Raw genomic sequence first — 27,334 nt, 5'->3', positions numbered from 1 at the left:
CTTATTGTAGTTGACCTTAGTGCTTTAAAACAGATGGAGCAAAACAACAGCAACAACGCCCTTAAGAACTCCTAAATGAACAGTGGACAAGATGAACAGTGATACAGTAAATGGCTTTGTGTGCAAGAGAATGAAGGTAAGGGCATTTCTCTAAGTGTTATGGATTAAAACCACACTTTCAAACCCAATTCAAGGTCAATTTAGCAAAAATAACAAGCCATCACATCGAATTCTCATCCATGGGCGACGTCCAGGCAAAGGTGGTCCAGAAAATTAACCTCTTAACAGGCCTTGATCTTGCCTCATCTGTCTTACTCTCCCTTTATTTTGCTCTTTCACTCTCTTCTGTCCATTCACTCGTCCTCTCTCCAGCAAAGAGTCTCCCATGATTACCAGTAAAATTACAGGGGAGACTGGTGGGCAAGAGAAAAAGAGGAGAATATGGCATAGAACAAGGCGGAGGGAGCCTGACTGCTCTCTTCTCTGCAGTGCTTTGATCATGGCGCTGATGAGTGAGACTGGAGTTGTGTGCTTACACTCGGCCCCTAATGAGGGAATTAGGGAGCAGGGAAGAACGTCCCCCATACTAACTTCCCCTTTGAAAAAAAAATTAAAAGGCAAGCGAGAGCGAATGAGAAAGAAAGGGCAACTAGTCAATTGTCAGGCCCAATCAATCCGTTAGCAGCTTTGCCTTTCGCCTCACAGAGGGGAAATGTTAGCATGCTAGTCCTACACTACATGTTCGTCCTTGAGTTTTGTGCAACAAAAATATCTTAAGGGAGTCTTTAGGGATTTCTGGGGAAAGCTCATAGTGACTGCTTTATATATTGTGGCCAGGTCAGCAAGCAACAGACACAGTGGGTGTGGTGTCTAGCCTCAGAGAGGCATTTATTGGAAATAATAATAAACATAAAATGTTAATAAAAGGGGAATAAAGTGTTCATGGGGAATTAGTGTACAAAATAATGGGTAATCTGGCATCCCCACAGTGAAGGGGGGCTTTGTGAAGGAAGGGAATAGGGTCCACAGGAATGGTCCACGACATGGGTGAGGTCCGAAGGTGCTCCCCTCCATGGTCCGTGTTGCGAGGGGTGCCGTCTTATCCAGGGGGCCTGTCTTCCCAAGGGCTGCGGCGAGTGTGAGGGGAAGATGGCCCAGCATCCATGCCTATTGTCGTGATGAGTAATCCAATTCCCTCGATGTTGCATCCAACTCACGCCAGGGGGGTCCGAGGGTGTAGGTCCGTTTTTAACGAATCGTGGCACACATTTTGGTTTGTCTCTCAACCCAGCCTATCAAATATCTTTAGAGGACTTGAAATACAGCACAAGAGTCACACAGACTGTATTTATGATACATTTATGGTACTTTTATTCACCTTTGTGTTGCTTGACACCAAGGATGAAGTTAAATATTAAATAGTGGGGGACCAAATGACTAAAACGCTTAAGAACCAGTCATTAAAAACCCATATTAATCGATCACTAGTCTGACTACAGGGGGGACAGGTTTGGGTGAACGATTCCTTAAAGATTTAGGAAAGGGGCCTAACATACCATATTTTTGGAAAAAACAAAACAGATAATTGAGAGTTTCATTCAGTTAAACTATTCTGAAATGATCAATCGATCCAACAGTTCAATCCATCAAAACCATGTTAGTGAGGAGATGTTTGTGCAGAAGCTGATACAATAGATACACAACTTCCTGTACAGTGAGAAGTACTGTAAGTTACTCACTATAATGGGGCTCCAGGTAACCATTTCGAGGGTCCATGGTGAACAGTGTCCCCCGGTAGGGCATGGTGTGGTCCGCAAGGTGGGGCAGAGAGGTGTGAAGTTCTTTTTTCACCAATTGGGGGCGCTCTTCTGTAGAGGTGGATGGTTCTTCGCTAAGTTTTCTGGCTGATGTGCCCAGAACTGGGGTCTGCCCACCGATGGCATTACGCCTTTCACGATGATACGGGGAACCTGAACTGTCATCCTCTAAATTCGAGAAAAACAGAGATAGAAAGAATGTTTATTACATTTTTGCCACTTTCATTACAGTACAGAAATATGATAGGAATTGATGGGGTGAAAAAAAAAAAAAACACTTGCCAGTTTCAAACTCAAGCCAGATTCAAACTCAAGTGGCCCACATGAACACTACAGATCAATGTGTAAGAACACATTTAAATACAAGAACACTATCTTACATTATCAAATGCAGGAATCTGATCGTTTGCAGAATTTTGAGCTCCACAATATAGTATTTGTACAGTTTTAAGCTATAGCTATACATCACAAAGTGCACTCAGGTTTCTGGACAATTCAGTTATGGCTGAAATACATATGGATCTGCTACAATTGCAAATCTGTGGAGGACATCTGTGCTATATATCAGGACATATGACAAAAACAGAAAAATACTTCATAGACAAATCTAAATTAACAATGTTCCCCATCTGTCGCTCACTTCGACGTTGTGCTGAAGAAGCGACACTAGGGGTCTCTCTTGAGCGTTGAATATGATCTATGAAAAAAAAGCCAATGGGAATTAGGCAGACAGTATTTGCATACACCGTCCCCGGACATACGGGCATAAAAGCGGGCAAATACGTCGAGTTCATTCAGAATGTTTCTTCAGAGCCGATGGTCGTGTATGCAGTCAGCTGCGAGTTACACACCCGTTCCTGTTTCTCTGACACTGCCTGCTGTTGGATTCTACGGCGCATTACAGCGGCTTTCTCCTTCTCTGCACAGCAGTGCAGTTTGCCCCTGAGCGCTTCGACAGAGCAGTTCCGTTAGTTTGAGACAAACATGTCCTAATCAGGTCAGACAGCACCACCACGGTAGCGTACATAAATCGCCACACTGGTGTATGCTCCCGCCACATGTCATGCCTCGCCCGTCGTCTCCTCCTTTGGAGCCAACTCAGGTCGCTGCGTGCCACTCACATCCCCGGCAAACTCAATGTGATAGCGGACGCGCTGTCATGACAACGCTTGCCCAGCGGAGAGTGGAAGCTTCACCCCCAGTCGATCCAGCTGATTTGGGAACGGTTCGGCAAGGCCCAGGTAGACCTGTTTGCCTCCTGAGAGACCTCCCACTGCCCGCTCTGGTATGCCCGAACAGAGTCTCCCCTCAGGGCAGACGCACTGGCACACAGCTGGTCTGCGGTGCTGCACAAGTACGCATTTCCCCCAGTGAGCCTTCTTGCACAGGTGCTGTGCAAGGTCAGGGAGGACAAGGAACAAGTCACACTAGTGGCTCCCTCATCCTCCTCGCGACAGCCCCTCCCTGGCGAATTCCCCTGAGGAAAGACCTTATTTCTCAGGGACGGGGCATGCTCTGGCCTCCACACCCAGACCTCTGGAACCTCCACGTCTGGCCCCTGGACGGGATGCAGAAGATCTAGCTGTTTTACCACCTGCCGTCGTAGACATGATCAGGCAAGCCAGAGCCCCCTCTACCAGGCAACTTTACTTCCTGAAGTGGCGCATGTTTGCAAATTGGTTTTCTTCCTGGGCTGAAGACCCACAGAGGTGCGCAGTTAGGTCAGTGCTCCTATTCCTGCAGGAGAGGTTGGAGGGGAGGCTGTCCCCATCCACCTTGAAGGTGTATGTGGCTGCTATCGTGGCCCACCAGGACGCAGTAGACGGCAAGTCTTTGGGTAAGCACGACTTAATCATCAGGTTTCTAAGAGGCGCCCGGAGGTTTATTCCCTCCCGGCCAAGCCTGTTCCCCTCCTGGGATCTCTCAGTGGTCCTCACGGGCCTTCAGAGACCCCCCCCCCTTCGAGCCGCTAGAATCAGTTGGACTCAGGGTCCTCTCTCTAAAAGACTGCCCTGCTGATTGCTTGCCTCCATCAAGAGGGTCGGGGACCTACAAGTATTCTCTGTTAGCGACACTTGCCTGGAGTTTGGTCCGTCAGACACACATGTGATCCTAAGACCGAGACTGGGCTATGTGCCCAAGGTTCTTACCACACCCGTCAGAGACCAGGTAGTGAACATGCGGGTCCGAGCACACTCAACAAGGAGTGTTGCGTCCTTGTGGGCACTGGCCAGGGGCACCTCCCTGGCAGACATATGTAGAGCAGTGGGTTGGGCAACAACTAATACCTTTGCTAGATTTTACAATCTCAGGGTTGAGTCAGTATCATCCCGTGTTTTCTCAGATCCGAGCCGGCAGAACTCAGTAACACGCTGAAGGCCTGGCCGGGTGGATCGCTTGCACCTAGCACCCTTTCCTCGGTCGAGGTAAAACTGTGCACTTTCTCTCTCAGGAGATTCCATATATTCGGATCCCTGGACGACTCCTCCCTAGCCCTATGGGTCCGCAATTCGGCAGAGGAATTTGCTGACCCAATCCATTACGGGTACTCAAATCTACTCTGTACTGGAATAAGGTGCTCCACAGGCCGGGACTCCTGCGTGGACTCCTCCTGTGTGTATTTTCCATGGTACGGTCCCATTGCGAGTGGAACTGCATCTCCCTTAGGCAGTTCCAGCTGCCCTCCCGTCGCCCTGCTATAGCAACTCCCCCCTCCTTGAGGCTGGATCTACCACCGTGCGATTTTTTCCACATGTGACCTAAGTGGCCCATGTGACGTATTTCGCCACTTACCTCCCCGTTCCTGGGCAGGTGTGGTCTCCACAGGGTCTTTTCCCCCTGAAATAATAGGAAACTGGGTAAGACCCCCTTCCCACGATGCGTGTAAGGGCTCCTCAGAAAAATCCTGAATGAACTCGACGTATTTGCCCGGTTTTATGCCCGTATGTCTGGGGGGTATGCAAATACTGTCTGCCTAATTCCCATTGGCCTTTTTTCATAGATCAGAGGCATATTCAGCACTCAAGAGAGACCCCTAGTGTTGCTTCTTCGACACAACGTCTCGTTCCCTCCATCAGGGAACAGAGGTTACATCTGTAACCTAGACGTTTTCTGTACAAATAAACAATGTGGGAGTGGTAAAAGACATAAAGACTGCTGCTAAGATGCTTAGAGGTTTTGTGTGACTTTCTGAAAAGTGTAAACACCGTATCTCTATGACAGTGCTGTGTTTTCTTGAGTGGCCCAAAATAACAACACTGATTCAGCCAATGGCGTAAGTCTAGAGTGGGACTTACCTGTTTGTACAACATATGACATGTTGGAAGAGTGTTTGGGAAACCTGTTTGAAAACAGCCACTTTACAGCACAGAATTACACACTAAACTTCAAAGAGACGGTTCACCCAAAAATTTTAATTATGTCATCATTTACTGACTCTCATGTCATTCCAAACACATATAACATGTTCTTATGCATTTCAAAGGGATATTTAACAACATGAGGGTGAGTAAATATTAAAATCTTGGGTGAACTATCATTGTTATATCATAACTCGCCTTATAAAGAGGCACAGCAAAGGCAATCTTCACAAGGCATGTTCACACAAACCTACATACACACACACAAACATAAAAAGACACTAACAGATAGAAAGACGCACTGACAGCAGCAATAAGTACATGGAACAAGCCTGGTCATGCTGAGAAGTCCTTGAGTAGTGCACAAAGGCAGTGTTACTAACATTTGCTTTAGGGAGCTCTTTATGGGTTTTGGTGTGTAATGTCTCCTGGGTTTGCCCTCTTGCAGGCAAATGTGCAGGTTCACAGCTCCACAAAAGAGCAATAGTGTCTCTGTGTCTGTGCTTGCCACAGTCTGTGAAATAAAACAGCCTAACATTCAACATCACAGCAATGGTCAGGCAAGGATTTCCCACAAGCTTGCTCTCTCTCTCGTTCTCATTTTTTCAAAGAAACGGAATCCCATGGAGAGGGCAGCTGAGTCTTTCCCCTGCATTCCAAACTGTCCAATAAGTGGCCTCATGGGTAGTATCAACGCCCACAAGCTATCCGCCTGCTCTTGCTCTCTTTTTCTCTCTACCAGTCTTCTAACACTATTCCTGCCTCTCTCCTACACACAGGCGAGCACACACACACACACACACACACACACACACACACACACACAGAAAGAGATGTACTTTCCCTATTTCTCTGTCTGTAAGTAATCTGTTCTGGCGGGCAGAGTTGGACTTGTTCCCCACAGGGACGGAGTCTCCAGTGGTCTAAAATGGGGCCGGGAGAACCAAGTTTACAGGGCTTTGCAAGGTTTACAGGGTTTAGTGCTTGATCTTTGCTGAAGACACGTGACCCATTACCTGACCCCATCTGGGTCACAACCTTTCAGGCTAGAAAGAGAAACGGTGCAACACAGTCCTCCATTATTTAGTGCTCGAAAAAAACTTTCTACCCCCCCAAAGCACTGCTGTATAGAATCACTCAGTGCTTTTTTAGATTGAGAACTTCATAACTGCTGCTGTATTGGGGTCAATGAGGACAAACTCACATTTGTAGGGAACCAGATGATCCCAACTGAAGTTGATATTTGTAGCTTTCTTTCCACCCAACATTTTGGATTTCAAAATGAACGCACTTTAAACCCACAACAAAATTTTAACAAAATTCAAGACCATATAACCATATGAGACCATACGATTAATAAATCAAAAAGAGAACAGGCCTGTGGAAAGCCTGAGAGAGCTTCTGTGACAGAATGAATGGAATCAGCGGGTGCTGGTGGAATGGAGCATTTGTTTTTTGGCGTGAGACAGCGTTTGTGACTCAGGTCATTAAGCTCAAACTGTAAGCCTCCTTCGGTTTGGCAGAGTTAAGCAGCATGTTTTTGTTGATGTGAGTGTTGCTCCAGTGCTGGGCTGTTTTAGAATATCTCTGAAAGTCTGGCGTGGAGTCACGGAGCTGGAGCCAAACTTCCTGTAGCGCTGGAACTAAGGTTAGCGAGATGCCACAGCACGAACGCTTGGCTTGCTGCAGCACTGAAAAAACAATTAAAACTGTAGTCTGTGTGGATTAAAGAGTGTATTTGATTTAACACTCTGGAATACACTCCATTAACAGAGAGAGAGAGAGAGAGAGCATTTGAGGTTCTTCAATCCATGAAAAATGACAGCATCAGTTACGTTTTAAGTATTTAATCCTATACTGCATAGCCAGTGATCTTATTGAGGGAATAATAGCATTTATACAGTTAAAGCGGGATTAATAGACCAGCTCCCACAAAACCACAATATTAACATAAAGGGATTTAAGTATCACCCCATTACCGTTTCAGACACACATACAATGATTTTAAAGAGGATGCTATGGTACGAGTCTACACAAGTAAAGAAATAGCATTCCACATAAAAACAGGTCACGCAACGAGACCATTTAACCCACATTGTCTTGAGCAATTCTCACCTATTATGTAGCATTGAAATAATCCTATGAATTCCCCTCAATCTAAAGTAATATAAAGTTAAGATTGAATTTGTACAGAACATTTTCAAGTAGTGGGCCCATTGACACTGATTATTGTGCTAAACGAATATCCAAAACAATATAGGAGAATAAAGGTCCCCAGGTTACACTTTCACTCAATTCTGAACTTAGTTAGAGGTATATAAACACTCTTCCTGTCCTAAAGGATTAAATGGAGTCCGATTCCCCAGCTGGTAGACTTTAATCACCGAAAAGGTCTTTCATCAAAGTTCTATTAGTACAAGCACTATGGTGACCACTATAGCTGAGATATGCCATCCAGTCCTGAGGCTGAAACAGCAAACTCTTGGGACTATGAACCTCACTATACATTATGAAGACATTAATGCAGTGTTGTGCCAAAATTACAAGCTCATTATAGGTCAGAATTTCATTTTTACCTTCTCTACAAAAAGTCATTATGTAGCAGTGTGTTGTATGATGCTGTAAAGTTCCAAAAGGATTCAGTGACAAAGTCTTTCTTGTTCTCTTAAGGTAAACACAAAATGACATTCTTAACCCATTTTACTTCTTTAATGTGATGCTTTTATGAGTGAAACAGGATGTTACGCAAGAAAAAAGAGGGTGTTCAATATCATTTCATCAGTTTGCATTCAGTTGTGGAGCACTACTTTTACCGAAACAGTAACACTACGGCACCATTTGGTTCAAAACTATTTTTTTCTCTCTCAGAATAATGTGTAATGTGCACAATGAGGCCAGGAATAAAATGGCCCAGACCTTGTTTCCCAAAAGCACCAAAAGCACAAGTAGATTGTAAAAACAATCATATGAATCAACATAAAATTACAGAACTCTGCGCCCAAATGCATTTAAGTAAAACTTAAAACTTTTAAAACTTAAAAACTTAAGTAGTACTTCAAAATCATTGTAGATCTACAAGTACTTGCTTAAGAGCATCGTAAGGACATAGACTTATGCAGCCACCTGCAAGACAATTGCAAAATTACACTAAATATATTTTAATACAGTTTAGGTTGAAATCACAAAAATCTATGCAGTAGTACACAATGATATCAAGTTTTTATTTATATTTTTATTTAAATATAATATAAATTTGATAGGTTTTTAACATCCTCATCTTCCTTTCAGAGACTCAAGGGCGCTCTCGCCCACCCCGCAGCATTCTTTTGCAGATTTGATGTCAACGGTAGGTAAATTGTTCATAAAGTTAAGTTGAAATTAACGAAATTACAATGACAAGCAACACTATACGGTCACATTTCAGCACTTGACATATAGACTGCTAATTTTAAGAAGCATGTTGCATGGGGGCCTGCATAGCTCAGCGAGTATTGATGCTGGCTTCCACCAGGAGTCTCAAGGTTGAATCCAGGGTGTGCTGAGTGACTCCAGCCAGGTCTCCTAAGCAACCAAATAGGCAAGGTTGCTAGGGAGGGTAGAGTCACATGGGGTAACCTCTTGGTGGTCGCTATAATATGATTCTCGCTCTCGGTGGGGCACGTGGTGAGTTGTGCGTGGATGCTGTGGGGAAAAGCGTGAAGCCTCCACAAGCGCTACCGCTCCATGGTAACACGCAAAAAAAACGCCTTGTGAAAAGATGCACAGATTGACGGTTTCAGACATGGAGGCAACTGAGATTCGTCCTCCGCCACCCGGATTGAGGCAAGTCTCTACACCACCATGAGGACTTAGAGCGCATTGGAAATTGGCCATTTCAAATTGGGGAGAAAAAAAAAATTACAAATAAAAGAAGCATGTTGTATGTTCAAGTTCAATGCAGTTTTGGGAAATGTAAAAAAGCAAATTTGGGAAATTTGCACCTAAAGAATGCAGGCTAAGATATTTTGTTAACTGGAAACAAAACACTGGACCAGGAAATTGGCATTCAACAAACAGCTGAGGAACAACATACTGTATCAGACTCTCCCTCTCCTTCAAGCTCTCCTTGTTTGTTCTCATCTACTCCTCATTGTTCTACTCTTGTTTCTCAAACCCCTCAAGAAAAATAACCAAATAATCTCACATGTTCCTAGAACTTCAGATGATGTCTCAACAATGTCTCAAACTGTGCTTAGACATCAAATCTTATCTGAGATTTCGATATGAACTTAAACATTTCTCATTAAATTCTTCTAAGGCCAAATTATACAATTTCATTTGTTTACAGTATTTCAACAATTGTCTCATTCATGTCTATATTTACCACATTTCTCCAAAGGAACTTTAGAAGTTTATTCTTTAATTAAAGAGTACTGAGAACTCCATTTAATCTCCAGACAAATAAAAATAAAAGCATTCTAAGCAATAAAATGTACCTCTGGGATGGGGTAATGTTTTTGAAAATTTCTAAACCAGAGTTTGTTTCAGGGGCCAAACGGTAATAAAAAGTGGGTTAGAGATGGGAGAGAGAGAGAGAGAGAGAGAGAGAGAGAGAGGGAGAGGAGAGCAGAAAAGGGTAGGGAGGGTGTCAAAGAAAAACATGTACATTGGGGAAGAAAGAGGGAGATCCAATCGGTAGAGAGAGAGAGAGAGAGATAGAGAGAGAGACAGAGAGAAGCCCACATCAAGTCTCAGAGAGTATGAGTGGAAAAGGGAGAGACAGAGATCAAGAGGCACACAAAGCTATGACGTGCTGTGACCTTAGCAGGGACAGGGGCAGAAGGATAAAACAAATGATTTACTTATGTCTTTGCTTTTTGCGTATTTAACCATTTTCTTATATATACAGCATTTACTGTATATGGAGTTCAAGTACCTCGGGGGTCTTGTTCACGAGTGAGGGGACAATGGAGCGGGAGGTTGGCCGGAGAATCGGGGCAGCGGGGGCGGTATTGCACTCGTTCTATCGCACCATTGTCACGAAAAGAGAGCTGAGCTGGAAGGCAAAGCTCTCGATCTACTGGTCAATTTTTGTTCCTACCCTCACCTATGGTCATGAAGGCTGGGTCATGACCGAAAGAACTAGGTCGTGAGTACAAGCGGCCGAAATGGGCTTCCTCAGAAGGGTGGCGGGCTTCTCCCTAGAGATAGGGTGAGGAGCTCAGTCATCCGCGAGGAGCTCGGAGTAGAGCCGCTGCTCCTTTGCGTCGAAAGGAGTCAGTTGAGGTGGTTTGGGCATCTGGTAAGGATGCCCCCTGGCTGCCTCCCTAGGGAGGTGTTTCAGGCACGTCCAGCTGGGAGGAGGCCTCGGGGAAGACCCAGGATTAGGTGGAGAGATAACATCTGACATGGTCCCCCAGTCAGAGCTGGTTAATGTGGATGGGATAGGGAAGTTTGGTGCCCCCTGCTGGAGCGGCTGCCCCCGCGACCCGACTTCGGATAAGTGGTTGAACATGGATGGGTGGACAGCATATACTGTACAGTTTTTCCCCCTCATTTTTCCTTTATCACAAATAATAGCCTATTCTCTTATATTTCTCCAAAAACACTCTCACCTCTCTTATTACACTTGCTTATTTATTTTCAGACATGGTCTTTGATCATTCCATGTTTATGACATGTGTCATTCTAAAACCATAGAATATTTTAAAGTACCATAGTATGACAGTATCATGAAATATGAACATGATCAATCATTCAGTACCATGGCATTACCCTGATAACTACATCATAGGGCTCTTGTGTTTTTCTTGTCTCATCACTCTTTCCACTTTCTCTCATCTCTGCTCCCTCACTCTGACCTCATCATCAACTTTATAAAACTGACACTTCTTATATTACTTTCTCTTCATTTCTTATAATATTCATATAATGTTCTTTTCTGTATTCTATCATTAATATTTATAAATATACAGGACCTTAACCCAATAATATGGTGGAACAATAGTACAATAATGATGTCAAGATGGTAGCCTACATGTCTACAAGCCTTAGTCTAATGGCTTATTAGTTTCAACAAAAACAAACTGTCTTTGGCTGAACCAGACAGCTACTTTAGTTTATGTCAATATTCTATAAAATTATAATTTAATGTCTATCACTGAAAGCGACGCAACCACTCCCATAATAGACTAATTAATAAAACACTGCAGGTCTGCGATGTTGGAAATGCTGTAGCAATCGAGAATTATTCTTTTGATGAACTTACAACACAATACATGGACTTTTATGTGACCTGTTACTTGTCTGAGGTAACGGCATTTCAATGCTCTGGGTAAATTCCAAACTGAATTTATTGCTTCCTTGAAGGGCACTGCTGCAGGAGGGGATGCTACTCGAAAGCTTGTTCAAAATTAAAGTGGAAAAACCCCCCAAAAAATCCCTTCCACAAGACTGTTAGCGATATACACATTAATAACACATTATTACTGTTATTGTGAGATTATTACGAGATTTTAATTTGGTATTATTATTAAACTATTTTAATTAAATTATTCAAATTTCTCTTCTTTTTCTGGATGACCAAAAGGGCATATTTAGATATGTGAACGAATGTGGTAGGACCTTGCGACCCTTATGCCCTCATTCTGTGTACGTCACAGACACAAACAACAGCAGAGAGAGAGAGAGAGCCGGTCAGAGAGGGAGAAAGGGGAAAAGAGTTGGAGCTGAGTCTATTCCTGTTGTACTGAGAGCTGGTGAAATACTAGAGCCTGGGCCGTGTGCCTCTGATCAGGGCGGCAGTGAGCACAATTACCTTCTTTTCAAATCCTTCAGTGACACCACGGGAGAAAGGAGGACTTTGAAACTTGAAAGGCAGGGCGCTCGCTTTCAAACCTCAAACGCGAGCAGGAAAGGGCTCTGAAATTTGTTCAGCGCTCCCCATCCACCATTAGCTTGTTTCTTCCTCTCGCCTCCAGGCATTTAAGCGATTTTTGAAAAGATGTTAAGAAATTCAATCACTACAGAGGGAGAGAAAGGGAGCACAATCATTTTTCCTCTCTCCTTCTTTCTTTTTCGCTCTTTTTTGGAGGAGCAAGCTTTCCCCCCTGGTCCACAGAGAACAAGCTTGCTGTTTTGTGTTGGGGTGAATAGACCGGTGAGTCTGTGGAGCAATGGTGGAGACCAAAAATGCAAAAGGAATAAAAGAATGCTGAGAAAAAATCTAGAGGAAATAAAAGAGAAGGGTTGATGGTCAGGGCCGTGGAAATCCTTCTCATCTGCCTTCTGACATGTGTAATCTCAACATCAGAGGCCCGCTGAGCCCAGAGTGCAACAGCACAATCACATTCAGCTGAAAGGCTGGTGGAAACTTTTGAACTCTGCACTGTAGCTCAAACAGGAATCGTTTTATGAGGAAACTGCCTAAATGTAAATTGTTAGATTGTCTGTTTTATTTGTCCCCTAGGAAAGAAAAATCACAAGTAATGAATAAATAATAAAAATAAAGTAGAAAATGTTCTCCTAGACAGCAATGCGAATAAATATAATGTCCATTTTAATTGTCCCCAAGGAAAGAAAAAAAAAATCACAAATAATACATAATTAAATAAAATTAAAATAACGTACAATTTTTTTTCTCCTAGGCAGGAATGAGATTACAGTAAATGCAGCGCAAAAGGAAACCTTTACTTAAATTTCCTCCTTTTCAGATTTTTCATCTGAGAAAAACACCCAAGAGTTTCAGAAGAGATCTCAACAATGTTACAACTTTTCTCAGATTTGCAAAGTCTGCAAACAAAACTGAATTGAACCGAAATGCAAAGATAGCTCGAACTTAATAAGAAATGGCTAAATACTTTGAAACCATTAGTAACACCTAACAATAAGATTATATTTGTTAACATTATTAACACAGTTTTTTAAGATGAACTAACAATGAACAAAATATTTACAGCATTTATTAATATCGGCAACACACTTTTTTCAACTTTAAAACTTTGGTTAATGCATTATGAACTAACATGAACATTTAACAATGGTATTTTTTTAACAATTAACTTTTACCAAGATTAAGAGATGCTGTAAAAATCACTGTTCATTTTAATTCATGATACCTAACATGTACACATGTTAAAAGTTTTTGAAAAATAAACTTTTGAAAGGGTTCAATATATTTTTTAGATACTACTTAATATTATTTTAAAAATATAACCACCAGATGACATTATTTCTTTTTTATTTATTTATTTATATACATTTATGTAATTTGAGTGGTGGTGGTGTAGTGGTCTAATGCACATAACTGGTAAACTGGTAATCAGAAAGTCGCTGGTTTGACCCCCACAGCCACCACCATTGCTTTGGATAAAAGCGTCTGCCAAATGCATAAATGTAAATGTAAATGTAATTTATCAAACCAGCATGTATGTTATGCATGTAACTTTTTCAGTTAAAATGTTTTCCCCTATCAAAGTTTAATATGCAGAAACAACTATAAGTAAGCTATTCACTTGTTCATTTTCTCAAATCTTTAGCACTGTGCTTCTGTGGCACTATGAAAATTTCTCTGTTTGTTTTGAGTGACCCGCTTAGACCCGCCCCAAAACATTATTTAACCAATGGCATGACATGGGGGCGAGACTATCTCTAGATCTCGGTGTATTCAGAGAGCTGTTTTGAAAACAAAGTTTATATGCAATTATATTTGGTGGTGCTAGTGTCACAGCAACTACATACTTCAGCTTAAAGTTAATAGCAAGACGACAATAATACAGGAGATACCATTAGGATGGGTGTGAACCAGTGGGGATTTCTTTAAGACTGCAAGGGAAGCTCAGCTTCCCCTATAATGTCAAAAAAATAATGGTCAAATATGTACTATTGTGTAAACAATTTATTGACTAAAAATGCGTTAGAACACGTTCATCTCGAAGACGAGTTCGTTCAGAATCAGCTACATTACATATAGCAGGTCGGCTGACTCGATTTACTTCTCATACATTCCCGTAGCGTCAGTGCATTTCCCTGTTGAAGCCGAGCATCCATTGACTTCAAAGGGGCTGCTCTGAACAGTTTTTTCAGTGCTCGAAAATAGACGGTCATTGGATAAATGCTGCGATTATGTCCCGCCCACGGACGCTCAGCGTCTCTGGGGGTGAATGAGGAGTGGGCTGGCCCGGACTCGGGCTTCAGCGTGATGATTGGAGGATCTGTCGAAAGACTGCATCTCCTTTTGATTGACAGCGAATCTGTACTATAAGAAGTCACTGAAGCTATTTCGGCTCAGTCCCATCGCGGATTTCTCAAGTGTAGTCGAAAGACAAACTGCTGCAACCTATTTCTTTATATTTGTTTGGCGAAATTGCTAGTCAATTTGCATAATACATTTCACACAATTATACACCACATTCCTTGTTTCAGTTTTACCAAGTTTAATATATTTTTTTTTAGAGCGTTCGTTCGTTCGTTCGTTCGTTCGTTCATTCATTCAGTAGGTGTGCACGATGGCAGACGGTGCTAATATTGTCGACCTGATTTTGGCGAAGCCATTTGAAAGTCTTCCTTACGAGGAAAAAATTAGAATTAAACAGCAGGGCAGATCAACACCTAAGATTGATTTAGTGCAAAAAATAGGGTAAATAAGTTTATAATGTAGGCCGAAAATGAGCTTCCCCTCTTTGAAAGACCAGCAGCCGCCACTGGTGTGAACTTTGCTCTAATGACCAGTCAGAGATGTTTCTGGCCGTGGGACGGGAGCCTCTTAAGTTAAGGGTGAGTGTAAGGGTGAACTCAAAAGCAGAGCCTTCTTCCTCATTTCCTGCAGTTCTCTGCCCACTCTTCGATGCATGTCAACCATTTCTCAAGCTGCTCAAAGTTGAACGGACTCTCCCACTGCTGAGCGGTCAGATCATGCCAGTCAATATACAGCGGGGTAGCATAGAGGCCATTTGCGTCAGAGTTGCAGGCTGTTGCATATTGTTTCCGGTGAGAACAAGGGCTTTGGCAAGAAAAAACAATGGAGGAGGCAAAAGGTTAAGACTGAATCTCCACCTGCAGATGTTTTGAAGGGTTTGTTGTCAATAGTTGAGGCTGATTTGGCTGGGGAATCTTTTTGTGGTGTTGGTTGGGCTGATATGTGGGGAGTTAGGGGCTGTTCAGACCAAACAAGTTTTTGCATCGTAAATACGTGGAATTTTCAACCATTGCACATCCACATTTTCAGCGTCTCGCACACTAATGTAACGTATTTTAGACGTTGTATCAGATAAAAAAGAATGTCAGCTTTTAAAAGAGCATCTTTAGACAGTATTGTGCTGCGTTTAGCATTTTTTAGCGTAAGCATGCCTGTGGTTTCTTAGTGTGGACTGGAGAAAAGTAAAAGCTCATGAAAAACAACAAAACCTTTCCTCAAAGATTCCTTCCTCCTGTGAAATAATCTTTCCCTCCTCATTTGTCTATTTTTTCCTTTTCTCTTGCAAATCAACTTGCAGGAAAGGCTGTAATCTCCACAATTAACAATGCGAAGAGGATGCAGACATTCCTGTGCTTGGCACTCACATAATAATGCCACCCTTTCCAAACAGCTCACCTGATTCATCAGCTTGGCACCTGTGCTAAAGACCAGGTAATCATTGGCATTTAGAAAATACTCAAGGAGTGAGAGGGGGAGTTTCAACAACTCAGTAGCAGGAAAAGAGCAACGGGATTACCACAAGTGTGTGGGATATTCTTTCGTTCAACTCCTCGGCCCCCCGTGCAGTAAGAAGCAAAGTGGTTCTCAAAGACATATCCTTTAACCCCCACCAGGAGAGGTTTAATGCCAAGCCAACATACCCTCAAAGATGGGTTCAACTTCCCATTGTGGAGGCCAATAATCCATGTGATACAGCAGCGGTATTTACAATACACTATCGAAAACAAAGCAGAAGGTCTGATTTGCATGTTTTGAGCCAAGAAATGTTCAGCCAAAAATGAAAATATAGTCATCAATTACTTGCTTTCTTGCTTTCCATGTGTCATCTGTCCTACTCGACCTACTGACCAGAGCAGGGTTTCGAACCGGTGATCCTTGGTATGGGAGTTGGATGCACTAACAAGGAGTCTATAAAGCCATGGCAGCCTCAGTTGCTAGCATGTCTCTTAAGGTCAGGAGAGTGAGTTTTACACACTGCACAGCTATCATGTACCAGCTGGCTACCATTACACTCAACCTCCTAAACCTCACTCCCATCTGGGTCATGGCACCAGTGTCATCAGTCCTACTTGACCCGCCCCAAGCAGGATTAGCATCGGTTGCTAGTGCGCATCTATTAAGGCCAGGAGAGTGACTGCATAGCTATCACATACGAGCTGGCTACCATTACACATGGAACACAAAAGAAGATGTTAGGCAGAATGTTAGGGACTGACAGCCTCAGTCACCATTTACTTTCATTGAATCTTAGTAAATTACATAAATTACCATTTTATTTATTTTTTTATCAAAAAACGCTGTGATTTGAATTTCCAAACAGCTCCCAAAAGATAGACTGAGAACCTTAGAGACAAATAAATTTGGTGTAGAGTGAAAATACAAACAGACCGATTTAAAATCAAGCTGTTAAGTCTAGATCACTCCAGAATGTCTACACCTTCTCTAAATACAACCTAAAATCTGACTATATCTTAATGAGCCATATAATATGGGCTATGAGAGCCGAGTAAGAATAGAAATGTAAATGATTCTAGCATCAGGGAAGTAAGAAAACAGGAAATACTTTAAGATTTAGTGACGTGAAATGCATTAAAAAAGTAAAAAAGGACTTAAATATTGTTCTGTTTCTCACCCACACCTTTAATATCACTTCTGCAGATATGGATTTAAACAGTGGAGTAATTTTGATTGCTTTTATGTTTTCTTTATGTGATTTTTGGAGCTACAAATGTCTGATCACCATTCACTTGGATTGTATGGACCTACAAAGCTAAGATATTTTTCTACAAAATCTTCTTTTGTGTTCTGCTGAAGAAAGAAAGTCATACACATCGGGGATGGCATGAGGTTGAGTAAATGATGATAGTTCACCCATTTTTTGGGTGAACTATCCCTTTAAGCAAAATGACAGCCTTAGTTAACATTTACTTTCATTGTACAAGAAAAAAAGAGGAAAATGGATTTGGAACAACATGTGGGTGATGACAAAATGTCATTTTGGGTGAGCTATCCCTATTATATTTTTTCAATAGAGCATTGTCAGTCCGATTATCAGAAGGATTCTCCTCGCTTTGATTTACACAACAGCCTCACTAACTGCTTCTTATGATAAGCATCTTGCAAATTTAACAGCTCAGTTTGATTGCACGTGCACCCGTGCACATGCATCCGAGTCCTGTGTAACGCATTTTGCCGCTAGGCCTCTACAGGGACCCAGGAATGCTGGGCATCCCTGATTCCCTTCCCAGCAGTAGTGGGAAACTGGAAAATATGGAATCAAAGACAAGCCAATGCTTCTTCCCTCTTTTCATGTTCAACTCAAATCAGCATCACTGAAAAGCTTGAAAGCTCTCCTGGAACCTCATCCATACCTTCTGGGTGTAACGGTAGCATTCTGAGAGGCTGGACTTGATACTCAGACACGTTCCATCAAGAGCACATAATTGTGTCTGGAGAAAGTGTATGAAGGACTACAGAGCTGGGAGTGCTATCAGAGGGGGGACAATGGTGCATTTGGGCTATTCAGAGTTTGGCTTTTCATTGCATTTGCAGATTCAGTGCTTGTACTCACATCAAACTCCGCCAAAGCCTTTGACTGGCCATTCCAAGGCCTTGATCAGAGGACATAATGGAGCGTGATTGGTGCTAGCAGATATGGACTGAACCTAGGTAAGGAATTGAATGTAGGAAATGGTGCATTTACTCCCCCTCATATTGTTCTAAACCTGCATGTCTTTTGTACGAGATGTTAAGCAGAAAGATGCAATGAAAGTGAATGGTGACAGAGGCTAACATTTTGCCTAAATTTTATTTTGTGTTCAGTGGAAGAAATTAAGTTTTGAAACAACAGCAGACTGAGTAAATGATGACAAAATCTTACTTTTTGGGTAAAATATCCCATAAAATAAAATTAACTGAGCTATAACGTCTCCATTTAAGTTTTTAAACATGCTGTAATTATATAAATTTATAAATGTAATTTTTCAGATAGATCAAACTCACAGCATCGGTTAAGCCGAAGTTGCTGTGTGACACTGACACACATAAATATACACATAAATGTACAGTATATTTTGTGGAGTATTTACCTGAAAATGCTGAATATCTGATCATGTGATCTGATCACCTTAAAGCATCTGATCACATGATCAGATAACCTGAGAGCATTCCATCACATGATCTAAAGTTCACTTCCTTTCACATCATTACCCAAACAGAATAAAGGGACATGACACTTTCATTCTGGGAGCACGTCTCCAATACACACCATCATTTTACCACATATAATGTACAGTACATTTTAAGAACTCATTTTAGTGTAACTCACCTTTTAGGTGACCGTTACAACAGAATCGATGCTCAAACAAACAGAGCAGTGTTTTGATAGCACCACAGAATCACAGTGTTTTTTGGCAAAAACAAACCTAAAAATGTAAAACTGCTAAAATGTATGAATTGTTTAAATTAATTGCTTAAATTTATTAAATTCATAATAAAGTATAGAAATTATTTTAAAAGGAAGAAACTAAACGCATCATCTTTACATTGAACATAACTGAGCAATGAAAAAGCAACCTCTGAGCAATACATGCATTTCAGTACAGTTATGGACCTTAGTCTATGTAGACGCCATATATGCAGCAATTTAATGCAAATAAAAATGAGGCCATGAGGTTTAGGAGTACAGTCTGTTCAATGGGTTTCAGTGCTGTGTCACTATGTTTTGATCATTCAGCCGACAAAACATTGAAAGTGTTTTTTCTGCCGGTAGTCCTGCTCTACCCGCTCTGAGCGGGATTCGAACCGGCGTCAGCAGGCATGGGATATGGGCGTGCAAACGAGGAGGCTAAAGCCCCTAGCATCAGTCGCTAGGGTGCCTCTTGAAGCCCGGGGAGTGATGTTTACACATACTTTACAGCTATCATGTACCAGCTGGCTCCCATAACATTTCCAAACAATTTAAAGTGGATAAAAACTTGAAAACATGGGTTAAGACAGTAATACCAGACTGTGCAGTACAGTATCAAATAGACAATACGTCAGTCTCTCACAGCCCTGTTTTCATTCACATCATATTAAATATGGTGTCTATCCTGACTAGGCTCTATTGCATTAAAACCTGATGGATGTAATTAGTTTGGTTGTTTTGCTTTTTGATGAGAAACTACATTTTGATGAAGGAATGTTTCCTCTCGTTTCTGGAGGAATTGGCACTGACTGAGGCATTGGTCTGCTTTGGGTGGACTCAGTCAAATGACCAATTAGGCCTGTGTATGCCAGCTTTCCACTGTGCCTGTCTGTTAGCATATCCCTCCCCTCACTCAACGCACAAATCGGGTTTCAGGCCTGGTGCTCTCAGATTATGGACAACTCACCACAAATCGGGCTGCTACAATTTACACTCATTCCAGACCACATCCTTTTCACAATATTATTAAAACTGTAAAAGGTCAGAATTGATCAAGAAAAATATATCCATGTAGTAGTAATACTGGACAGTAGAGTTTTTGTTATTGGAAATGTAGAAAAGCTGTTGTAAAAAACACATGAAATGGCTGACAAGTGCATTTTCTTAGCTGTTTCACTGTTTTTACTATTAAAACAAGAAGTTGAGGCGATACGAGGACATATTGAAAGGCTCGTCCCACTAATTTTTAAATAACCAATAGACCTTAGCTTATGTCATTGCCATGAAACCTGATTTGCTACTCGATATTGCTAGTCAGACTAGGTGGTATTGTAGAAGGGACATCCTCATTCTCGAGAGCATTTGATTGGACAGCATTTTGGATACGCCCATTGCAAGATTGTCTTAGATCATTTTGGTACATTTTAAATGCGTATTTATTCTGAAAGATAACAGCTAATTTACAAATGATTTCATCTTTTAGGACTATGCTATAATATACAGTAGATGACCACAAAACTAATAGACATGAACTAAAAGCAAAAAAACGTTTTAAGGGTCTTGAAGCTTGGAATCTTCCAACAACGTTAAACAACAATAATTATAGATAGAACATTTTGTTTGTGGTTGTAATTCCTTTGTAGCTGCTTTGCTCTATCTCTGTATTACAAGTAAATACATTCAAGCCAACGAGACTGGGACAGCGGAAGCCTTATTAAGACAGTTAACGGGAGAGGGATAATTAGACAGTTCAAAGGCACCTGCCCGCCATCCCACAGGGGCTGGAATTCTCTAGCCCCTTCCCCTCCCTTCGCATTTAAAAGCATGTTAACTCCTATCAGGGGCTAGCAGGCTAATTTAACTTCTGACATTTGATATCTGAGGAATGAGAAGGATCAGCCGTTTAGCCGGAACGGGATTACCTCCTCCATCCACCCCCACTCCTCGATCTCTCGCTCCCGCACCAATGAGAAAGTGCTCTCAGTCGGGCCAAATTCATTAATTTGCTCGCCACTAAGCACTTTATCAATGACGGCGAAATGGCACTGCACAAAGTGGAGCAGCATCCCCTATGCTAGCTACTGAGCGGCAGAAATTTCAGGTCGACTGGTGAACAACCACTCCATAAGTTAGTTAATTGTTTATCCTGCTCACTATTTTACTGACAAGAAATACATCAATCAAAGTCCATTTCTTGTCAATGAATTCATATTTGTATACAGTATAATGATATACAGTGGCCCTAAATTACAGTAAAAAATGTATGTATGTTATTAAATAGATAATAAAATATCAAACTTGCAAACAAATGATGCTAGACCTTTTATCAAAACTAACTTTACATTTCTGAAACATTTTTGAAATTACTTTTAAACAAATGGTCCCAAGGAGATGTTAGTGGATATATGAAGTCACTTCCCCTTTAAGATCACGCAAATGTAGGGGCAGCTGTGGCTCAGGTGGTAGAGCGATGTCCACCAATCGCAGGGTTGGTGGTTCAATTCCACATGTCGAAGTGTCCTTGGGCAAGACAATGAACCCCAAGTTACTCCCAATGGCAGGCTAGCACCTTGCATGCATGGGTGTGTATGAATGGGTGAATGAGACACAGTGTAAAGCACTTTGAATGCAGCTAAGGTTAATAAGGCACTATATAAGTGCAGACCATTTATCACATCAACTATAGACATGTTCCACTAATGTTTGAAAACCACAGAGTGTCCAAACACATTTTGTCCTCATTTTGAACAATCCATTTATTTTTTTAGCATTTCAAACCTAACAAGCTTCTTATTGTGAAATGTTTTGCTTGAAAAGTGTGCTTGTGGTTTCTTTCTTTAAAATAATGCCACTTGGTTTGATATTTTGGTATCTGCAACATTCAATATGAAGTATGATTTAAGTGTCCAAATACTTATTAGGAAAATTGTAAATTGATTTTATGTACTCCTGAACATTGATATTAGTCAGTTGATAGGAAACAACTTAAGTAGAATAGGTAAAACATGTCATTTCTTATTCTTTTTGCTGGTTTTTTAAAGTCTTAGTAGAATAATCTACATTTGAATAGTTAAACACTAGTAAAGGATTAATTACAGGTTGCAAAATCAATTCACAATGTATTCTCTCGAAAGAAAGGAAAGTTCCACAATATATGATTCACAGAGAGAGAATGAGCTATGAAGAGAGGAGAGAAAGGAAACTGGTTGGTTGGCAGAGGTATTTGAGTGTGCTGTGCTGCTCTGATGAATGTCTGAGCTTCGGCGCGAAAGAAGACAGCTTTGGGTGAAACTGCGTAACACACTGCAGGCCTTTGAAGGTGCAGCTGTTGATGCTTACAGTTTCTCAGCTGCCCCGTTCAGACATAAGGCCTCTTTCACAAGGCACCGTAACAATCAGAATTCCAACATTCGAGCCAAACCTGGTAAAATAACATGACAATCAGGATTCCAAACAAGAAGTCTGAAAACATTCAAATAACATGACAATTCCTCTGTGGCAATAAAACACACCAAACTGTTGTTGGTCTGTTCAACCAGCTCCGTAAAGTTATGTTGCACATTCAAAATTATGAATTCTTCATGAGTGAGTAAAGGCAATGTGTCCTTTGCACAAAAGTCCTGGTATTTTTTAATTTTCATTCCAGTCTAAGACACCTGCAAGAGATTATCAAGATACAGAATATTAGTCATTGTTCAGAATGTTTTTAACTGGGGTAATCATGTGTCATGATCCGGTAAAAATGCGCTTTGGGACATCCACTCGTTTTTTTGTCACTTAAGAAATAGTAGATTTTGCAGATTGACAATATATTTAATTTGTTCCAGTTATCTGAATTGAATCTTTTTTTTATTAGACTTTGAGATTCTAAGAAAGAGAGGAATAATAGTTAGTGTACTTTCAAATTAGGCCTTCTCTCATTTAGAAATACATACAAATGGCGTCCAGATTAGGGAGCCATGATGTGTCCATGTGGTGTGACATGCTAGACTCCTAATCTAAAATTATTTTAAAGTTGTTGTTTTTTTAAGGAATTATGACCTATTGAGGGTGGGAATTTGTTTTATCCCTTACAATAAGTTTTACATTTCCTTGCATCAAGTTCTTCGTTTGAATTCTCTTGCAATACGCTTCGTGAACCCTCACAGTAGTTTGTGTGCCCTCGCAATAAGTTTAGCATTCCCTCGCAGTTGTTTGCGTTCCCTCACTAAAGTTTTGTGTGCCTTCAAAATAACTTTTGCATTCCCCCAGAAAATTTGGCATTCCTACACAGAAGTTTTCAATAAGTTTTGTATGCCCTCAGAGTTGTTTGCATTCCCTGGCAACAGGTTTTGCATTCTCTTGCAATACATTTTGAATCTTCTCACAATAACTTTTACATTCCCTCGCAGTAGTTTGCGTGTCCTCGCAATGAGTTATGCGTTCGCTCTGAAACAAAATTTGCATTCTCACAATAAAATTACCAAGAATTTAGTACAGTAACAATAGTTTAACCATAATCTTCATAGTGAAACCTGAGAAACCATACAGGAAAATGTAAACTGTGGTAATAAAAAATCATAATTTTGTGGTTACTATGGTTTTGCTATTAAAACCATAGTAACCAAAAGATTAGCCACGGTTAATATATAGTAAAACCAAGGTTACTTTATGGATACAGTATTGTATTAACACTATGGTCACCAAAAAGCAAGGTTACTTTTCATAGTTACTATAATATTATGATAGTAAAACCATGGTTTCTGTTAAAAAAACATTTTGAAAAACAATTAATAAAATGGAACTGCCATGGTTTCTATTACAGTAAAGCCATGGTTTGTGGCCAAAATAAACAGGATTACTAAAATATTAACATTGTAAAATCATGGTGAATATATTGAGAGGGAACACACAGGTTTGATTCCCAGGACGTTTTGGATAAATGCATAAATGTAAATGAGTTTATAGTTTGGTAGAAAGGTTATAAGAATCAACATGACTTTACTGCCGAGTCTGCCCCATCATGCTTAGGTATTCAGCCCAATCCCAGATTATAAATTCAAGTCCCTCTCCATCCACCCACATGTATGGCCCAAGAGACTGTTAATGTAATGAGATACACTCCTCAGTCATCATTACTGACAATTCTAAATATCTCCAAAGACATGGCATTAAATTCTCTTAAACCTTCTGCCAATGAGCTTCTCTCTCAGTGCTTTTATCTCTAACTCGTGCTCTCTAGTTCTGTTCCTTCCTTTCTCTTTGTTAAAAAAGAATGTGCTTCCGCGTGACTGTACTGACAGTTGATGCTAGCTGATCTGTGAAGAAGCTGTGATGTTGTAGAAAACAGTCTAGCTTGAGTCTATAGCTGTCTCATTACTGAGTTAACCAATGACATGTTATCATTTTTGACAAGTTAAAAAAGACAAGGTGTAAATCAAGCAGGAAATTATGTCGCTGTTGTCGAATCAAAATCACAGTTGTACAGCGGAATGAGAAATGTGTTTTAATGCAATATTTTTTTAACTCTCTCTCTCTCTCTACTCCTCTCTGGGTCTCTTTCTCTCGCTGGACCCATGCTGAGTGGAGGCAGAGCCAGAACTATACAAAGGTACCATTGATGAGGAGACGGGTGTAAAACAGGCCAGTCTGCCCCTCTCAAATGCACTGCAATGAAGTCATGAGGTTGCCAATTTATTCACAGGAAAGACAGGACAAGCTGTGTGTATGTGTGCATCTAATTCAGTTTTGAAAAAAAAAAACAGTAATTTGGAAAGCTGTCACATTTAATTATTATAACTTTCTTTCCTATAAATCACACATTTACATAAAGTGTGGATACAGTGGGCATCTAATTCACAAACTTGTATTCAAATAATGCATCAATTTTCAATATCACTAAAAACAATTAAAATAATAAGGTAGATTAAAAAGAGAGATATTAACACTGTCTGATAGCAAAACATTGTGACAATCCTGGACTGAGTATAAATAGCTTTTTAATGATTTCAAGGAAACCAGACTGCAATTTTTCACATCCAGTACATTAAACATGCAAGTTAACAAACAGTATAAAGTGAGGTGGCTACCATAAGTAAGTACATATAAACATTTACACAGACAAAAAAAATGATTTAGTTGAATAGATTTTGGTGAGAGTAGATGGCATATTTAATTCACAATATGCCCACCTCATCAGTCACTGTTTCACCTATCCACTCACTGTTGTGTCTTTCTTAAGGTGCGTACACACTGCCAGCGACATCGCGCGCGACAGCGACTCCAGCAACACGAGCTGTCGCGACTGTTGGCGACTAGATGTGGGCGTGTCCAGCGACGCAACAAAGTTGAGACAAGTTCAACTTTATTCAAATGAAGAGCGACTAACGGAAGCGACAGCCAATAGTTGAGAAGACGGGAGAGCTCACGTGATCCTTCTCTCTCTCTCTCAGCTCCTGCAGTAACGGAAAGATGGGTGAAAGGCTAATTCTTGCTGTTAGAAATTTTTCAGTGCTCTATGATATGTCTCTTCCCACGTACAAGGACATTTTTAAGAAAAATACTGCGTGGAAAGGTGTATCTGAGATCGCGGGGATTTTATGGACCCAGACAGACCGGCATTTGCATTTTCGACGCAAATAAACAGCCGCTATGGCAAACAGCACGCCTTGTTTCTCATTCATCTTTGATATAAAGCATTTTATGTACTGATTCCATTTATATTTTGTCTTTTCCCTCCAAAATGTTTGTTTTTAGTGGCAAGAAAAGAGATTCGCTGTCAACAGCAATGGAATGACATCTGTGAATGTCATTCATAAACGTTACTGGGCAACCAGTAGTGGGAACGCCCACTAGCGACTTCACCGCCAGCCACTGGCGACCTGCAGCGACAAAGTCGCTGGCATTGTGTACGCAGCTTTACTCTTGTGTACCTTGCTGTCAGTTTCTAATATTCATAACCCATGAATTTGTTCCTGTACTGGAAATTTGTGAAAAGGTACTCAACCAGGTATATACGTCTTTCACACAAAAAGAGTCTTTTCATCTAAAAAGCAGTTGACACAGCACAACAAATGGAAAATAATGCAAGATTCTCAAGACGTATTTTTAAAAGACGTATTTCTTTAACTTGATTTGCTATATAAAAAAAATGACACTTGAAAAAAGTGAGTCACAATACAACAGTCAACAATGTCTGTTTAGCACATAGAGAAAACAATTGGAAAAACAGCGCAGATGGACACAAATATGTGTTCAGTGTTGTCAAGGTGTGTTATCTTGAAGTGGTTTTTGTCCTCTGTCTTCTGTTTCATCCAGAATACATTTCCCATAATGCACTGCCCTCATCACTGCCATCTGTTCCCCATTGTTCACACCTGTTCTTCATTCCCTCATTAGCCCTTATGTGAACAAATATTCTCTAGTTTTGTTCCCTCTTTGTCAGTTCTTGTTTGTTGCTATTTGAGTTCTTTTTTTTTTTTCACTTTCATCATATTCATTAAAATCCATCATCTCCCGTCTCATCTCAGCAACTACTTGTTACAGGAGAATTGACCAACATGGATCAAGCAGCTGTCAGAATTATTTTGCTCAAGCAAGGGAACCGTCCAGTTGAGGATTACGTCCGTGAGTTTTTAGAACTAGTGAATTTAGTGCACTATCCTGACTGCTCTCTGGTGGTTTTCTTCTGGACCAATCTGAATAGTGCACTGAAGGAACTGATGCATCCGGCTGATCCTCCAGCCAACAAGACAGCGCCCACTCCTGCCACAGCCAACAAGCCAGCGCCCGCGCCTGCCGCGGCTAACAAGCCAGTGCCCGCGCCTGCCACATCCTAGAGCTAGCGTTGACAGCCTTGTTCGTCCCAGAGCCAGCGTTCACACTTGTTTCAGCCCTAGTGGAATTTTCAGGGGGGGCATCATGGCTCTGCCCTTCAAGCCTCCTACAGCTGTACTCATGGTATTCTGGAAGTGGAGGAGGAGCTCCCCAGGCACTGCCCATGCTCACGACCATGGAGGTCATTCCCCAGATGCTGCCAGTGCTCACGACCACGGAGGTTGTTCCCCAGTCGCTGCCAGTGCTCTCGACCATGGAGGTCGTTCCCCTGTTGCTGCCAGTGCTCTTGACCACAGAGGTCAGTTCCCAGTCACTAACGGCTCCAACCTCAGTGTCCTCCATAGCTCCACCCCTCAGGCCTCTCCTGGCTCCGCCTTCCTTGTCTCCACCCCTCAGGCCTCCCTCGGCTCCACCTGCCTTCGTCGAGCCTCTCTAGGCTCTGCCTTCAGAATCTTCCATGTCTTCGTCCTCAACCCCTGAAACTCCACCTCCTACGGTTCAGCCCGCTCCGCCACTATCTCCACCTCTGGTTCCTCCTCAAGACCTAAATCCTCATCCTCCTGTGGCTCCGCCTGACCCCATTCAATGTCCTTCTCCTGAATGTTCAGTTTTTAATCCTCCAGCAGCTCCACCTCCTGACTCTAAAACTCTGGCTCTTCCTGTGGTACCACGCACTTTTCATCCTGAGACTCCTCCTTCGACTGCTCTGCCCGCAACGTCTCCAGACCCATCTCCAGCTCCGCCTCTGGATCCACCTATG

General features: G+C 41.5%; 1 protein-coding gene across 1 annotated transcript in view; it reads right to left on the bottom strand.

Moving 5' to 3' along the window:
• LOC127634864 (transcriptional activator GLI3-like) overlaps positions 1-27,334 on the bottom strand; it is a 171,114-nt gene that overhangs the window by 104,077 nt on the left and 39,703 nt on the right. The window contains exon 3 of the mRNA XM_052114588.1: positions 1,740-1,985. Within this exon, the coding sequence (XP_051970548.1) occupies positions 1,740-1,985 (246 nt within the window). The remainder of the gene's footprint in view (positions 1-1,739; positions 1,986-27,334) is intronic.

The sequence above is a fragment of the Xyrauchen texanus genome, chromosome 42 (genome assembly GCF_025860055.1).
Source record: "Xyrauchen texanus isolate HMW12.3.18 chromosome 42, RBS_HiC_50CHRs, whole genome shotgun sequence".
Lineage (NCBI taxonomy): Eukaryota > Metazoa > Chordata > Actinopteri > Cypriniformes > Catostomidae > Xyrauchen > Xyrauchen texanus.
Note: the sequence above shows the minus strand (reverse complement) of the source record. Positions and strands in the feature narration are given on the sequence as shown.